We start from the raw sequence: 18,206 nt of genomic DNA, 5'->3' as shown, positions 1-18,206 counted from the left end.
CGGACCTCCGGAACAAATTAAGTACTTAACCCGAGGTACCACTGTAGTCTCTTGGTAGACTTGTCTTATCTGGAAGGAAGCCTTTACGTTTTTCAAAATGTCTCTGGTCTTTTAATGAAGGAATTTGGGGGCAATTGGAGAGAAACATATATATATATATATACCAAAATGTTTATATGCATTCAATTTAGCAGATGCCAATGCTATAACCTAAACTCCCATCATCCTTTCCCATTGTCCACATGAGGCAGTCCAGCTGTCCCAGATGGCACAGTTTAGCATAAAATAAAGACGCATAGAGCCAGCGATATTTTTATAATAAGATAGAGCAGCCCCTCTGTCTGCCCTTCCCATATATATATATATATATATATATATATATATATATATACCAAAATGTTTATATGCATTCAATTTAGCTATAACCTAAACTCCCATCATCCTTTACCATTGTCCACACAGACTGAATCTGATGAGAGTTGAAGTCTAAAACAGATGGAAGGCATCAGGTTGGCTAAAGTATAAGTTTGTATGATGAGCTATCCCCAAGAAGTTTGTGCTTAGGAATGAAATTCAGAAAAGGGATTCTTAGATGAGCCCTTCAGATTCAGCATTTTCCACAGGGCAACCTTGATATCTTTGTTCCTCAAGCTGTAGATCAGTGGATTCATCAGGGGTGGAACCACAGAATATATAACTGCAAACGCCAAATCCAGATCAGATTGTGAATTAGTGGGAAGCCTGAGGTAGGCAAAAATTCCAGTGAATACAAACATGGAGACCACAATAAGGTGGGGAAGGCACGTGGAGAAGGCCTTTTGCCTTCCCTGCACCGAGGGAATTCTCAGCACTGTAGTGAAGATTTGCACATACGTTACAATGATGAAAATGAAGCAACCGAGCACTATGCTAACACTCAGCACAAGAACACCAACTTCAACTAGGTATAAATCAGTGCAGGAGAGCTTGAGCAACTGTGGGATTTCACAGAAGAACTGATCAACCACATTAGAGCAGAAGGAGTTTGCAAAGGTGCTACTTGTGTGTACTATTCCATAGACAAGGCCGCTTATCCACGCACTTGCAACCATTTTCATACAGGCTACTTTGTTCATTATTGTCTCATACCGCAGCGGGTTGCAAATGGCAACATAGCGATCATGTGCCATCACTGTGAGGAGGGCAAAATCTGATGCTACAAAAAAGAGTAGGAAGAAAACCTGGGCAACACATCCAGAATGAGAAATCAATCTGGTATTAAAGAAGGAATTAACTATGGATTTAGGTATAGCTACAGAAATTGAACCAAGGTCCAGCATTGCTAGGTTCATCAGGAAGAAGTACATGGGAGTGTGGAGGTGATTGTCAGAGACTATTGCAGATATGATGAGAAGATTTCCAGTCACAGTTGCCAAGTACAATGCCAGGAATACAAAAAAGTGCAAGAGCTGCAGCTCTCGGATCTCAGAGAACTCCAGCAGTAGAAAATGGGACATGGAACTCATGTTGGCTATAGTTTCCATCATTACAAATTGCATGCTATATCAAAAAAAGGGAAAAGAAATAGATACATGTAACACTTCACTAAAATCTGCCAAGTACAGAAGTTAAGCAATGGTACTTGATTTGCATTCATGTCAGCATTTGTTGTCAATGGGCTGGGTAGCATGGGTCTTGCTTGAGGATACTTGAGGAATTCAATTTCTGTGAATTCTGAGGTGAACTCAGTTGATCTACCCCGCTAGACTCTTGCAGATCATGCCAAGATTATCCTTTACATTCTGCATTCCTTTGAATTCTGCAGTACAGTTCCAACTCAACCCCCCCCAAAAAAACTCTACTGGAATGTGTATTTGGATACAATATATTTAGAAATGCATATACTGATGTAAGATGTATAAGTATACATTTTATATCCGTGTATGCATTTCTAAATATATTGTATCCAAATACATACCATATTTGGATTTAAGTAAATATATATGTTATATTAAAATACTTTACAGTGGTACCTTGGTTTACAACCATGATCCGTTCTGGAAGTCTGGTTGTAAACCAAATCAGGTTGTAACCCAAGGTGCGCTTTCGCCAATGGGGCCTCCCAAAAAGAATGTGTTGTAATCCAAAAAAAAGGGACACACACTTCCAGGTTTGATGTGGTTGTAATCCAAAATGGTCGCAAACCAAGGTACCACTGTATCTTAATATAGAAGTTGGAATCCAGATCGTAGTCTGGGAGTACTCCTACATTCCAGTTTATCACTAGCAGTGGTTCCCAACCTTTTTTTGGGCCATGCTCCACCTAAGCATCTCTAAAATCCTGATTCCCTCCCCCCCCATTGATATATAATTCTTATTATTCAAAAAGTGAACTCCTATTCACATGGAGGAAGTCTAAAAGGCCATTGACTTGGTTTGACTCATTCTCAGATTGCCCCCCCTTAAAAATGAAATTGCTCCCCTCTTGGGCGTGTGCCCCACGTTGGGAACCACAGCACTAGAGTCTCAAGTCTCTGTAGCCAGGGGTGCTTATGCCTGGTTCTCTAGCTATGACCATTATTGAGCCATGATAGCATAGCCTCAGTTGTCCATGCTTTAATGACTTTCTATGTAAGTTATTTAAAATGTACTCTGCATGGGGCTGCTCTTGAAGATGGTCCAGGGGCTACAGTTAGTGCAGAAAATAGCTGCTAAGTTGGTAAGTGCAGCAGTCTGATTGGACCATGTGTCCAAATGTGTTTTGGCTTTAACAACCCTTTGCACGGGGGTATGTATAATGTAAAAGCAGTGCTTTTACATGTTTCAGTATGTGTTTCAACAGCCGTCCTTTATTATAATATGATTATATATCTCCAAGTCTGCAGCAGCATACGTGAGCCCAGTTACACACAATATCAAGCCTAGTTTTCCCCAATAGCTCCTCTGGCATAAGTTACAATGCTTCCTATTAGGATTGCTCTGCCTATGCTCTGTAAAAGACCATTCCATTTCTATTAACAGAATGCTCTAATTAAACTAGCAGTACAAAAACAAAATGCTTCACTTGAGCCCAGGATAACCATTTTAAGTTTTCTAATTTCAGTGAGTTCAGCATTAACATAAATAGCTATAGTTTTTCCCAAAATAGTTTTTCTGACTATAGTAGTTCCTAACTGAATGGATCTTGCCCTAATAGTTAAACTCAAAGTGTACTGAAAGTTGTGCAGAATTTCGAAAGCGCTACAGCCCTAGCCCCACCAATTTCACATGGGTTCACACCCCTTATTCTGCAAAGAGGCTTTCCATAGGTTACAAACTGCTGCCTGAACTTCCTTAAGGCAAATTATGTTAGGATTCAAACAAGAGTTTTTAGTGGCTACAAACTCACCAAGTCAGAACCACAAAGGCATACCATAATTAAGCTCCAATAAATTATAACCATTATAAGAGTTTCCTTACTGCTTTTCCAAGATATCTGAATGTTTCAATTTCATTTCATTTTACAGCACAGTCCAAACCCAGGCTTTACCGAAATGATGGAATTTGGATTTGGTAGATCTCGGGCATTCCCATCTGAGCTGGGGCTATGTTAGCGTATGTTCTTTACCCCACCTGAGCTAGAAGTATGCTGGCATAAGTCCCTCAACCTCAGCTCCAAAAGGCAGATTTCCGTGAACCATGAAGCTGCCCACAGAAAACTACACTAGCAATTTCTAAATTTTCATTATATAAATAACTCACCATCTTCTTTCTAGACAATGCAGTCACCAGATGCAGCTTCTTCATTTGCTGCTTCCAAGTGATGTGTATCTGTCTAGCTATCCGGGATGTTTTGAAGTTCTTCAGCTCTTCTTTGTTTTGAGACTCATGAAGATCTTTTTAAACGGATGATACAAATTTGTCACCCTGAGGCAGAGTTTTGTTAATCAGTTTATGTGAACCTTGAGTCTTGGTCCCAAGAGCCCCAAATAATTCCCCCAGATAATCACACAGATAAAAGTTAACTTACCTGCACTGTGCACTATTACAAAGTTATCTACTCCTCACAATGTCTCTTTCTGTACTACAATAAAGATGTAAAGACTCATTGGTAACTAGCGTAAGGATGGCCCTCTATTTGAATATTGTCAGAGGGCAGTGCTTTTATGTTCTCTATTTGATATCTACTTACAATTACTGGGTGCCAAGATCCAGGTTTGGGGCAAGTATACACTTCGGTGAAAGAATCCCGGCAGAGATTTAAAGTCACAAAATATGCAGGAAAGTAAAGTATAGAAATATAGGCTGCTTGACCTTTAAAATATACTCTTCAAAGTGAGTTCCAAAGTTTCATTTTCTCTCAGCATAGGAAAATACCACATTTTTGTAAGTTAAAAATTGGTTTCCATGTAAACTTTTCAAAGGTCAGGTTCACATGTTTTTCCATACATCAGTCAAAAAAGTTGCACACGCAGTAAAATCAGGCTTAGTTGCAAAGTGGTGAAAGTTATTGGTACAGAAACTCAATAGTTTATAGGAACTCAATAGAGGCTTGTTAGAGCCATGTGACTAAGCCATGTGATGCACCCATCACCCTACACTGAGGGAAAGTTCCGTGCCTATAATGTAATGTATAGTTTCAGTTGTAGATAAATATAAAACGTTATTAAACCCATTTAGAGAATAGGTTGTCAATGGTAGAAATCCAAATGAATTTCCCCCCAAATGAAACACCAATTTAATAATTAAAGGCATTTATTTGCTAAACAATTTATTTGTTCTAAACAAGAACAAAACAAAGCAAAGTATATAAATTCAGATAGCTTTGAGTTACTGGGAAATTTCCTCCAGAGCAGCAGCACATCATTTTACTCCTTCGGTCAAAGGCTGGCATTGGTATCTCTTTAAGCAGGGGCACTACTGGTCCTAATATACTATCTGAGTGTGAGAATATGGAAGACAGCCACATTCTTGTGGTCAACCAGGGAAAGGACCAATGACTTACATCAAAAGGTTGGCAAGCTGCCATCTCCACTGTCAGTCTAATATGCACTTATCCCTATCATGTCCATGATCTTGCTAACCCATAAATCAATGACAAATCTTGGCAATCAGCCCAGATTGACCCCATGTACTGATAAGATACACCACCACACTCATGCCTGTTATCTCTATAGTCCAAAAATAAGCTCGCATTCCATTATATGACGTCTACCACATATAGTTAATTCCTCAAAACATGCAGCTTAAAATGTCAAAAAATTGCAGTGGCTGTCCATTAGCTAAGCAGGTTCAAGTTTTATACATGTCCTACATAAGACCCCAGAGGTGTAATATGTTCAAATGCCACTTTTTCCACGTGATCACAACATGACTTGAATATTTTACAATACACCTATATCACTCTTTTGTTTTGATGATCAATGGGGCAGTGAGAACTGTCATGAGTTACTTGGACTTGGACTTGCCTGTGTACTAAGAATGCCAGAGGAAGCTGTTCTTCATATTTCATCTTTAGAGGGAAAACACCATGTATTATTATTATTATTATTATTATTATTATTATAGAATTTCAATTATAAAGAAATAAAGTGATACAGAGAAAAAAGGGGGAAGTGATGGGGAGAAGAACAAAGATCTGTATAAGAAAAATACACAGAGGTACCTTGGTTTAAGAACAATTTAGTTTATGAACAACTTGGATTAAGAATGCGGCAAACCCGGAAGTACATAGGTGTTTTGGTTTCTGAACTTTGCCTTGGAAGCAGAACATGTTCCGCTTCCTGTTGAGTGTGTTCCATTTGTAAATCGAGTCCCCTGCTGCTATGGGAAAGCACACCTTGGTTTAAGAACACTTTGGTTTAAGAACAGACTTCTGGGACAGATTAAGCATCTAGATCAAGGGAAGTAATAGTGCCACTGTATTCTGCTCTGGTCAGACCTCACCTGGAGTACTGTGTCCAGTTCTGGGCACCACAGTTCAAGAAGGACACTGACAAACTGGAACGTGTCCAGAGGAGGGCAACCAAAATGGTCAAAGGCCTGGAAACGATGCCTTATGAGGAACGGCTAAGGGAGCTGGGCATGTTTAGCCTGGAGAAGAGGAGGTTAAGGGGTGATATGATAGCCATGTTCAAATATAAAAAAGGATGTCACATAGAGGAGGGAGAAAGGTTGTTTTCTGCTGCTCCAGAGAAGTGGACACGGAGCAATGGATCCAAACTACAAGAAAGAAGATTCCACCTAAACATTAGGAAGAACTTCCTGACAGTAAGAGCTGTTCGACAGTGGAATTTGCTGCCAAGGAGTGTGGTGGAGTCTCCTTCTTTGGAGGTCTTTAAGCAAAGGCTTGACAACCATATGTCAGGAGTCCTCTGATGGTGTTTCCTGCTTGGCAGGGGGTTGGACTCGATGGCCCTTGTGGTCTCTTCCAACTCTATGATTCTATGATTCTAAGTTCATAAACCAAGATACCACTGCATATAGAAAAATGCAATGTACTTTACTCCCATACATTCTTATATAAATAACCTCCTACATTCTGTATAAATTCATTCCAAATATTGTCATATTTATCCAAAAAAAGGCTAAGTCTGTAAACAGTCCGTTCACAAGTTGTGAATGTTGTTATATTGTCGATCCATTGATTAAAGGGTATCATATATTTATTCTTCCAATTCATGTATGATGTATGATTTCTGTGATGGTGACCCAAGTATGGAATCACTTCCAAAAATGGGTACTCTTAGCACCAACATACTATTCTTTTTTTTTACAGAAGGTTAAAGCTTTATTGTTTTCCCAGGCATTTTTATTTTTGATTATGATATTTCTAACCAGGTTGAATGTCTTTATTCCTCTTCATTTCATTGTATTGTTGATCTGTTATTTCTCAATGTATTTGTCATTTTACATTTATCTCAATACCCTCCTAAATTACTGATTTATTTTTAATGGAAGGGATGGATAAAATATAATTGCATTTAAAAAACAAACAAACCACAAAACATGGTGCACCATTGCTTAGATAAAGGCTAAGACGTGTGGGTACACACACAGTTAAAGAAGAAAACTGGATGATGTGTTTTGGCTAAAACCTAATAGCTTTGAAAAGGCAGCCTTGATCTCCTTGTTTCTCATACTATAAATCACTGGATTCAACATGGGTGGAACCATAGAATATACCACAGTAAATCCTGATCAGAAGGGGTGTTAGATGTAGGCCTCAGGTAGGCAAAGAATCCAGTAAATAATAATGTGGAGATAACAATGAGGTGAGGAATGCAAGTTGAGTAAGCCTTTTGCCTTCCCTGCGCAGAGGGAATTTTCAACACTGCATAGAAAATCTGCACATAAGTTACTATGATGAAGGTAAAACAGCTTAGCCCTATGATAATGCTCAACATAACAGCTCCAATTTCAATTAGGTATAAATCTGAGCACGCAAGCTTCAGTAATTGTGGAATTTCACAGAAGAACTGATTGACAACATTGGAGCAAAATGGGGTTGCAAAGGTGCAGCTGGTGTGTAGTACTGCATGGAGAAGACCACTAGTCCATACACATGCCAGCATTTGTATGCAGGCTTGCTTGTTCATCACCATCTCATAGTGCAATGGATTGCAGATGGCAACATACCGATCATAAGCCATGAGTGTGAGAAGGGAGAAATCAGATGATAAAAAAAAGAAAAAGAAGAGTACTTGAGCAACACATCCAGAATAAGAAATGTGTCTAGTATTTAAGATAGAATTGGCTATGGATTTGGGGATAATAACTGAAATAGAACCAATGTCCTGCATGGCCAAGTTCATCAGAAAGAAGTACATGGGAGTGTGAAGGTGATGGTCAATAGCTATTGTGCAAATGATGAGAAGATTCCCTGATATAATTGCCATGTACAACACCAAGAACCCAATAAAGTGTAGAATCTGCAGTTCCCGAATCTCAGAAAATTCCAGGAGAAGAAATTCAGTCACTGAGGTTTTGTTCCATTGTTTGCCCTCAACAGTCTGTTGCATAATTTCTGCAGAAGAAAACATAATGGAAATTATAACACTTATACTCTGCTAACAATGTCAGTTTCAATTTCAATAATTCAAATTATGATGATTTTGCTTCCAGCCCTCTCACTCTATTTTGTTTTGTGCTTCAGGTCAGAGGAAGAAGAAGAAGAAGAAGAAGAAGAAGAAGAAGAAGAAGAAGAAGAAGAAGAAGAAAGTCAGATTAGCCTCAACCAGGGCCAGGGCCTTTTCAACACTGGCTCCGGCCTGGTTGAACGCTCTGTCTCATGATACCAGGGCCCTGTGGGATCTGATTTCTTTCCGCAGGGCCTGTAAGACAGAATTGTTCTGCCTGGCCTTTGGCTTGGAACCAGCCTGATCCCCTCCCCCTCTTTCCTTTTCCTTCTGTGATAGAACCCCTATTTGGGGACTTCCCTGGCTTTTTTGGCCCACATAGAACCAGTCTGGATAGTTGGCCTTCATGAAGATTTGACATTTTCTCCCCCCAAACAGTTTTTGATCTGGGCATCCAATGAAATGAGGCTGCATTTTAAGTAGTATTTTAATCTTGTTTTTAAGTTGTATTTTAATCAATTGTTTTTATACCTGATGTTAGCTGCCCTGAGCCCAGTCTTGGCCGGGGAGGGTAGAGTATAAATAAAATTAAAGAAAGACAGAAAGACAGAAAGACAAAAAGAAAGAGAAGAAGAAGAAGAAGAAGAAGAAGAAGAAGAAGAAGAAGTTGAAGTTGTTGAGCTACCAAGGTCAAGACTGGTGTCTCATTCTATAAACATTCATACTACAGCTGCAGCAGCTACTGCCTCCAATATTTCAAACAATAGATTATTAGGAGCACCATATGCAAAGGACTTTCTTTCTTTTATCTAGACTTTATTCATTTATTCAAACACGTGTAGTAGAACTATGATTTATTTAGACACTGGAAAAGGGAAGCATTAAGAAGAAGAAGAAGAAGAAGAAGAAGAAGAAGAAGAAGAGTTTGGATTTGATATCCCGCCTTTCATTCCTCTTCAGGAGTCTCAAAGCGGCTAACAATCTCCTTTCCCTTCCTCCTCCACAACAAACACTCTGTGAAGTGAGTGGGGCTGAGAGACTTCAAAGAAGTGTGACTGGCCCAAGGTCACCCAGCAGCTGCATGTGGAGGAGCGGGGAAGCGAACCCGGTTCCCCAGATTACGTGACTACCGCTCTTAACCGCTATACCACACTGGCGAGAAGAACAGATCAAAAGACCAATAAATAATTACAGTACATAAATCGGATTCTCCTAAATTGAGGATTCACGTTGTGCGCGGGCCTTGGGGTGCTCCCTTCCACCTGTTTTTGCCTACCTCTTAGCAATCGTCACAACTTTGTAAGGTGTGGCAGTTAGGTACTGGCTTAGTGAGATGCGGGGGAGGGGAGGTGCAGCCATCACCTGCCCCTCCAGGTACAAGGGTATTCTGTTAGAAGAATTCACGGGTCTAGATCTCGTCCAAAGTCCGCTTGAGTGGCTAAGGCCATGCAAGGACCACAGGAACCCCAGGGTGAGCTTTAGTTGGTTGCCATCAATGGAGCTCCCTCTTTTGGTGGTTTACCCTTCCAGACTCCCTGCAAGGCGGGCAGAAGTCAGATATAGTGTTGCCAATGCCTAAGCCAATACCACTCACATTCTGTATTCAATAAAGTTGTGGCCTAAATTTGCCCATTAACATTTAAACTAAAATATTTGTGTCAATGTGTCTTTATTATTATTATTTTGGGGGGGGGGGCTATTCCGGGGCCTTGATGCACAAGCAGTAAATGCATCAGGGAAAGAAAATTGAATCAAATTGTTCATCCTTACTTTTATAATAAGAATATGTATCATCATATGTCCAATCTACGAAATGAGAGCTGGACAATAATTCTTCATCTAGCAATAGCTTTTGGCAAGAAAGCTCTGAGATTTTCCATCCAAAAGTGATTCCATTTACTTCAGTGGAGGAACTAATCAACTTATCCAAGTGTAAAAAGTGCTCATTGTCTTCATTCTCAGAATATGCTTGTTGGGGGAAATCCACTGAATCAAAATGAATAGAGTATATGTATACTGTAAAGCACTGATGGATGCAAAACAACAGAAATAGTAATAAAATTGATTGTGGAATGCCTTCCCCTCTCATGTTGGCTTTAGACTGCAGTCAAAAATGTGTTTTTGTGCCTAGACGTCTGATAATCCTGTGATTGGTGGAGATGGTTATGCTCGCCCCATTGGATCCATTTGTTTTGTTGTTGATAATGTTTTAATATTTTACTTGTTTTATATTATTTGTTTGTTATTATGTTTATTATATTGTACCCAACTATAGATTTATTCTTATTGAAGTGTGGGTTATGAAATATTTAAATAAAGCTGGTTTTATTTGCACCCATTGTACCCTTCATACACTATCACTAACCTTAGTGTCATTACAGTAAAGTAAAACTCAAGAACTTGGAAAACTTGAAACATTGTTAGATAAGTTCTTTTCCCTTTCTGACAGGTGTTTCCAGATGAACTGGGAAAGAAAACAGCAAACAGCCGTAACTGAAACATTTCTGCAACATAGATCTCTTTATTCTAAGCCCTCTGAAAATATCCCAGCATCTAGACAGACAACTGAGATACACTGAAAAGCTAAGACGCATTCCAGTCTACAGCAGTATCATTAGTGACACAAAGAGGGATGAAACAAAAAAGCACTTGAGAAAGAAAAAAGAGAAGATATTTAAAGGAGGTGATTGGTGTGCAGAAGGGTTGTACTGTTTCACATGGCATATCAACATGTTCAAAGAGCTCTTCATCCAGGAAGCAACCCTTATATGCACAACATTCACATAGCAGCAATAACGTATCACCTTGAAAGAAGTTGTGCTGGTATACAAAGTACTGGGAAGGAGCTGTCACTTAGTAGGAGAACAAAGGGACATCAGTTCAGACCATTGGTGCATCTAGTTCAATGTCATCCACATTGATTGGCAGTGGCTCTGCAGGATTTCAGACAGAACTCCTTGTTAGCATTACCTGCAGATGCCAGAAATTTAACCAGGATTCTTCTGCATGATCTTCAATCCCAGAGATCCCTATTTAAATGTTCAAGTAACAGGTGATGGTTAAGGTGTCTGCTGAAAGTCAAGACCCTAAGAAGATGCTGATACTCAGAGTAGACAAAATTGGACTGGATGGAATGACTTAAAGTAAGGCAGCTTCATTTGTCCACTGCACACACAAAAACCAACACTGATTAAAGAACCATTTAGATGTGAGGCTGGCCCACATGGAACACATTAACAACCTTCTAAAGCCTTTGCATGCTTAGGATTGTGTTTAAATTGGCTCTTGTGCAGAGAAGAAGAAGAAGAAGAAGAAGAAGAAATACACTAGGGGTTTGGGAAGGAGGAATACACATCATACATAATGCTAGTAGCATGAACAACACTCACTGTGTACATCATTAATAATACATGGTAATACCCACACAGAAGCATCAAATATGGTGCTCATTTTTAGACCGTCTGCATAGTTGGAGTGATCCATGTTATAAGTAACTTGCAGGCATTGTGACAAATGTTCAAAGCCTCCCTGTCACAAGAAAACCTCTATCTCTAGAGTTAGATCTATAAATAACTTACAATTCTTTTTCTTTGCGGATTTCTTCTAGCACCAGATGCAGAATCTTCTCTCAGATTTTAGAGCACTGTGCCACTAACCAGTCATGACAACGAACAATTATTTCTATGGTGGCAGTAACTCATTTATAAATGTTTTGTATTTCTGGAGACATATTCTCAAGAGTTCAGTTGAACAGCTCTAGAGACATGTAGTGGAAAAAATAATTTTGTGGTCTGTGGTTCTGCCTATATGATTTGCAGAGATTGGCTCTATGTAGGGGCATTAGAATGACAGAACTTGTGAGTGGTTGTGCCCCCACATATATGATGACAATTTTACATGTTCTAATATGAAATGTAGGAACATGTTCGATGATATGATGCATAGAAGTCTGAGTGTTGCAGTGTTTCTCCCTTGAAACACTGAGCGTTTGTAGGTCAGTAGGCAGTAGCATCTTTCTAGAGGTGATGTTGCTCTTAGTGGGATGGGGTAAGGTGGTACCAGTGAGAATGGGGAAGCTTGGAGTTGGTGGTAATGGTCTCACAGGTTCACACTTCTGTGGCTGCCCCTTCCCTGGAATTCCAGAACCTTGCCACCACCTCTTCTTGCCACAACCTACCAGTGATGTAGTTAAGGTAAACAAAGAAAGGATTATGAGGGATAAATGGATAATTTGGGGGAAGCCAATATCTCCTCCCATTTCCCTCCCTGGTTTGTGATATTGGAATCTCATATTTGATCAAACTTCTCTGTTTCCTATCCAGCTACCCTGTTCCTCAGATCAGGAAAGCATAAGGTGAACAGTTTAAAATCTAGGGAGGTGCTATGAATATGACCATTAATAGTAGTGGAAGACAGAACATGTGAAACCTTAAAGTGGGTATTTCTGAGTCAAATTACCCTTCCCTATGACCCATGTTTTTTTCAGCAGAGAAGGGGCAATAAGAGAAAGCAGGCATCTCTTTGTGTTTTCAGTGATTAGAAAAGAATGAGAAAGTTGTATGATATATTTTTCTTGGGAGAGGACAAACGGAGCTTTTTTAAAAAAATTCCCATTGGTGATGGGCTATTCCAAAACAGAATATCAAGCTCTAACTATATTTGTAACATGGGGGATATTCAGTAATCCATTTATTTTCAATGGTGACATAAATGCCACTTCCAAGAGAGTGAGTTAGATTGAGACAATGGTGCAGTGAGAAAGTGCTGCAATCTGGTCCAATTTGCTACATCTTCATCACCATCAAAAAGTTCCATGCCTGTAATGTGATTTATCTTTTAAGCTGTAGATTGGTTATCAACAGTAGTAATCCATATGAATTTCTTCTCAGATTGGCTCATGTGTGTGCATGCAAACATTATTGCCTTCCTAGAAATGTTTACTAGAGGGAAGTGTGCAGATTTGAAGATCTTCCAAAGTTGGATTGGAAATGCAATAGCCAGAGTATCAGAATGAAGAACTGAGTTCAAATTCCCCTCAGCCTCCCCCTGCCCCCAAATACATACACTGTGGTAGTATTTGAAGCTGTTGCATTAGAAATGCATTAGGGGATATGATACTGTGCATTGTCATTCAGTGTAATGTGCAAAGATATGATACTGTCAGGCATCGGAGGATCCAACCCCCACGGTAGTTTGCCTAGAACGAATAAGACAAGGAAGTTCTTACCATTTGCTTTTTATTCAATATTCACAGAGAGAAGCTTAGAAATGTAGCCTCTTGGAATAATGGCGTTGTGCCAGGTAAATCTCCACCCCCCTTCTCTCTTACTCATTCGTCAACAGCACCACCCCCCTTACAGTTGCTGCTTAAAGCCATCTGTCTCCAAGCCTTTTGCTCTCCTACTTGTAATGTTCTTCAGGTTCTGGGAGGTGGTGGGTCTGGAATGCATTCTACTGATAACGTGTCAGCCAGCTACTCTGGCTCTTCCTCCTCTTCTCCTTTTATTTCCCCTCATCTTCCTTTGAGCTGTGACATCCCTCGAACTCCTTTTGTAATTCAGAACGGTCTTCTTCTCTGGAAGGGTCAGGCTGAGGAGGCGGTCTCCACCATTCCTTCTCTGTCCAGTCCCTGACATTGTAAATCACTTGCGAGCAAGGTGGTGTACCACAAAACATATATTTTAAAATCATAGGTTATAAAAAAAAGTACATAACCATTATTTTTATAAAAAAGATCATAAAAGCATCAAATGACATACATTCTGTATAGTATACAATATAAAATGGCTCAGTCACCCTTCAGAGAAAGCACTTTTAAAGATGTAAGACTTTGACTTCCTCCTGTTCATGTATTAAGACTGTCAAGAGGAAGCCTGCCTTTGTCCTCCATCATTAAGAAAAGAGCACCATGTGCGTACAAAAGAGAGGGTCTTGTCTGGGGTGGTGCTCCAAATGTCGAATTCCTCCCCTCCAAGATGGGGAGCACCAACTAAGCACGAACACTGTATCCTTTTTTTGGAGCAAGGTTAGCCCATTTTTAGATTGGGGTATTTTTAAACAGGTTGAATGGTTTTGTTCCTCTTAATTTTTATTGTATTGTTGGTTTGTTGTTTCATAACAACAGGAATATTGTCCTGAAGTCCATTTTGAATAAATAAAAAAGGGGGAAGGGTAAAAATGTAATAAATTTATTAGAAATCATTGTGCATCACTGTTGAGATGAAGACTTAAACACATACAGTTAAAAAAGACTGGATGATGTACTTTGACTAAAACCTAATAACTTTGACATGGCAGCCTTGATCTCTTTGTTTCTCATACTGTAAATCACTGGATTCAGCATGGGTGGAACCATTGAATATACCATAGTAAATACCAAATTCAGAACAGAGGTAGACTGCAGGTAGGCAAAGAATCCAGTAAAGAATAATGTGAAGATGACAGTGAGGTGAGGAATGCACGTTGAGTAAGCCTTTTGCCTTCCCTGCACAGAGGGAATTCTCAACACTGCATAGAAAATCTGCACATAAGTTACAACGATGAAGCTAAAACAGCCTAGCCCGATGATAAAGCTCAGCATAACAGCTCCAATTTCAATTAGGTATAAATCTGAGCACGCAAGCTTCAGTAACTGTGGAATTTCACAGAAGAACTGATTGACAACATTGGAGCAAAATGGGGCTGCAAAGGTGCTGCTGGTGTGTAGCACTGCATGGAGAAAACCACTGATCCACACACAGGCCACCGCTTGTATGTAGGCTTGCTTATTCATCACCATCTCATAGTACAATGGATTGCAGATGGCAACATACCGATCATAAGCCATGAGTGTGAGAAGGAAGAAGTTGGATGATATAAAGAAGTTGAACAAAAGGATCTGAGCTACACATCCAGAATAAGAAATTTGCCTAGTATTTAAGAGGGAATTGGCCATGGATTTGGGAACAATAACTGAAACTTGTCCAAGGTCCTGAATAGCCAAGTTCATCATAAAGAAATACATTGGTCTGTGCAAGTGGTGATCAGAAGCTACTGCAGAAATTATGAGAAGGTTCCCCATTAAGCTTGCCAAGTACAATACTAGAAATATAATGAAGTGCAGAATCTGCAGTTCCCAAGTCTCTGAAAATTCGAGGAGCACAAAGTCAGACACTGTGGTGGTATTGAACATTTTTGCACTTTTTAGAAGGCCTGTAAAAGGAAGGAGGAGAATTAAAACTAAATAATTATGGCCAAGGTCCTTAAAAAACCCCAAAACATGTTCTTGTATTCACTGAAATCTCCTTGTTCACAGAATTTCACACATGTGGGAACAGTAAAGCAATAATTGTCACCCTAGAAGACTAATACATTAGATTTGGCTGAATCCTGACCCAAATCAAGAAATTTAGACTTTGGTCCAGTTAGGCGGATTTGTTGGGCTTACAGATTGAACAGCGGCTGCTGGGTTAGTGATGGAGGGTGCAATTCCGCTGATTGCAGGGTGCTGCTTCGTTAGCCCGTTCTCCACAAGAAATCCTCCACTCTGATGAGTATGTTTCACTCAATGTGTGTTTAATAAAAAAATAAAAAAGGAGAAAGAGGCTGCATAGAGGCATGGCCAAGGCCATGACATGGGAACTGACATGTATGTGCACACACAAGAGAAACTCCTGCTCACCTCAGCTGGCCAAAAGCATTCTCCCAGATGCAGCAACATGCAGCTGACAGGACAGGGTTTCCCCAAAAAGAGAAAAATGCTTGAATTGCCATGTACAAATATGCAGATATGAAGAATATGCAGATCCTGAACCTGTGAGAAATTGAGGAGCAGAAGCCGCCCAGGCCCAAGCTTCCCAAGCCTGAGGACAAGTCCAAGCCCAAGCTGCTCCCAAGCAAAAAACCCCAGACATTTCCATTAAAATGTAAAAATCCACCTGGGTGGCATGTTGCTCCCCAAAATGATGACATGTCCAGGTTTTTCTGGACATATGGGAATACTACATCATTATCAATTCAGGGAAAGTATCCACGCTAGAGGTAATCTGTAATGAAGGTGCAGAATATGAACTTCCATACATATGAAATTCCTATTCACATGCTTTCTCATCATGGTGCTGACTGAGATTATCTGCACAGTAGACCTGATCTGTGTTACTAGCTTGCATCCATTACTCTGCCCAAAGTGTCCCTGCCACAAGGAAACCACTCTCTCGAAAGTTATATCTATAAATAACTTACAAGTTTTCTTCTTCATGGATTTCTTTCAGCTCCAGAAGCAGTATCGTCTCTACCATTTTAGAGTACTGTGTCCCTTACCATTCATGGCAATGAACAATTCTTTCTATGGCGACAGTAGATGTCACCATAGGACAGTGGCTAATTTATATACATGGTTTGTGTTCCCAGAGACTTATTCTCAAGAGTTCAGTGGAAACGCACTGAGGCATACACTAGGAAAAAAATAACTTTGTGGTCTGTAGTTCTGCTGATATAATTAGCACAGGTTGACTCCATGTAGGGGTATTAAAACGACAGAGAACTCATGAGACTGAAGTTCTTCTTGGCATGCATATACACACAACATTTTCCAATTTTACTATGAGATGTAAGGGCATGTTCTATGACTTGATGTTCAGAGGTCTGAGTACTGTCATACTTCCCCCTTGAAATAATGAGAAAGCATGTGAATAGAAATTTCATATGTATGGAAATTCATATTCTGCACCTTCATTACAGATTACATTACAATTATGGTGCAGTGGGCTATGCTTCTACTATCATAATGGGATTTTCACTCTGAGTAAATATCTGAACTTAGCCAAGAAAGTCAAACATTTAGCTGTTAAACAACAATAATATGCTTCAGGATTCAGGTGATAACAAAGATAAATTTGGGATTGTGGGTAGACCTGCCCTATGCTGACTCAAACCACAATATTCTTGTTGGCAACAGCTATCCAGGATTTCAGGTAAGGGTCTTTCCCAGCTGTACCTGGGCATGTGGAATGAACCCTGACTTACAGAGTAGATGCCCTGCCATTGAACTATGGACCTTTAAATTTCTGATCTTCCACCAGTAGCCCTCATTCTTGGTCCCTCATATAACCTTCTTGATTTGTGTTAAGTGGAAATGATTTGAACTTTGATGTTCTCTTTGTAACAGAACAAACCAATGCCAGAACTTTAGAACTTTCCCCATGTAGACATTTTAATGGCTGCACTCCAGTTACACAGAAGCCATAATAATAATAATAATAATAATAATAATAATAATAATAATAATAATAATAATAATTTATACCCCATCCATCCGGCTGGGTTTCCCCAGCCTCTATGGGCTGCTTCCAACAAAATATTAAAATACAATAGTCTGACAAACATTAAAAGCTTCCCTAAACAGGGCTACTTTCAGATGTCTTCTAAAAGTCTGGTAGTTGTTTTTCTCTTTGACATCTGGTGGGAGGGTGTTGCACAGGGTGGGTGACCCTACCGAGAAGGCCCTCTGCCTGGTTCCCTGTAACTTCTATAGCCATAGCTTCTTCACACACCCTTGTCATACAGACAGGCAAAAGTCATTATCACAGATCAGTGACACATTTCCAGCTTGGCAAAAATACCGAAGGAGGGCTCAGAACAAAGTGAGTGAAGAATGTGTCCAGGAGTGGGGTCATTGTATGGAGCAAGGTCATTGAGTGTGTGTCTTTACAATTAGACATAGCCTAAGAAGACTCCTGAGGGCTGAATAGAGAGGTTCCAAACTCTTGATGTAGAGATATCCAATGTCAACGTGTGCAGCATTCTTCATTATCTACTGTACTGCTCCCTGTATAATTCTCTTAGGAATGTATTTCTGAGAGGAATTCTTTAAAGAGTTTCCTTCTTGAATTGTAGGGAGAGAATTTGTTATTTGCTCGAGGTTGGGGATAAACACATTACAATCATACCTTGGATCCTGAACATCTCAGAAGCTGAACATTCCATCTCCTGAACAATCAAAATCCAGAAGTGAGTGTTCTGATTTTTGAACTTTTTTTAGAAGCCAAACATCTGGTGTGGCTTCCACTATTTTTTCCAGCACACCTGTGCAGTCGGAAATCAGTCAGAAGCTACACCTTGGTTTCCAAACATTTCAGAAGTCGAACAAACTTCCGGAATTGATTCCGTTCGACTTCTGAGGTACGACTGTAC

The 18,206-nt window shown here is 39.8% G+C and overlaps 2 protein-coding genes and 1 pseudogene across 2 annotated transcripts; all 3 read right to left on the bottom strand.

Annotated features, from left to right (window-relative positions):
- Positions 1 to 560: 560 nt before the first annotated feature.
- On the bottom strand, positions 561 to 1,526 carry LOC128398736 (olfactory receptor 14I1-like). The gene has a single exon (XM_053359988.1). The coding sequence runs from the start codon at positions 1,524 to 1,526 to the stop codon at positions 561 to 563; it is 966 nt and encodes a 321-aa protein (XP_053215963.1).
- A 5,491-nt stretch (positions 1,527 to 7,017) lies between these two features.
- On the bottom strand, positions 7,018 to 11,519 carry LOC128398735 (olfactory receptor 14A16-like; annotated as a pseudogene).
- A 2,758-nt stretch (positions 11,520 to 14,277) lies between these two features.
- LOC128398734 (olfactory receptor 14A16-like) lies at positions 14,278 to 16,341 on the bottom strand. Its single transcript, XM_053359987.1, has 2 exons — positions 16,335 to 16,341; positions 14,278 to 15,227 (listed from the first exon to the last, which is right to left on the bottom strand). The coding sequence occupies exons 1-2, from the start codon at positions 16,339 to 16,341 to the stop codon at positions 14,278 to 14,280; spliced, it is 957 nt and encodes a 318-aa protein (XP_053215962.1).
- Positions 16,342 to 18,206: the final 1,865 nt, after the last annotated feature.

This window comes from Podarcis raffonei, chromosome 13 (genome assembly GCF_027172205.1).
Source record: "Podarcis raffonei isolate rPodRaf1 chromosome 13, rPodRaf1.pri, whole genome shotgun sequence".
In the NCBI taxonomy this organism is placed as follows: Eukaryota; Metazoa; Chordata; class Lepidosauria; order Squamata; family Lacertidae; genus Podarcis; species Podarcis raffonei.
This window is presented reverse-complemented; position numbering and strand designations above follow the sequence as displayed.

Coding starts and splice junctions, on each gene's coding strand:
- LOC128398736 (XM_053359988.1), bottom strand. CDS start 1,526: ATGATGGAAACTATAGCCAACATGAGTTCCATGTCCCATTTTCTACTG.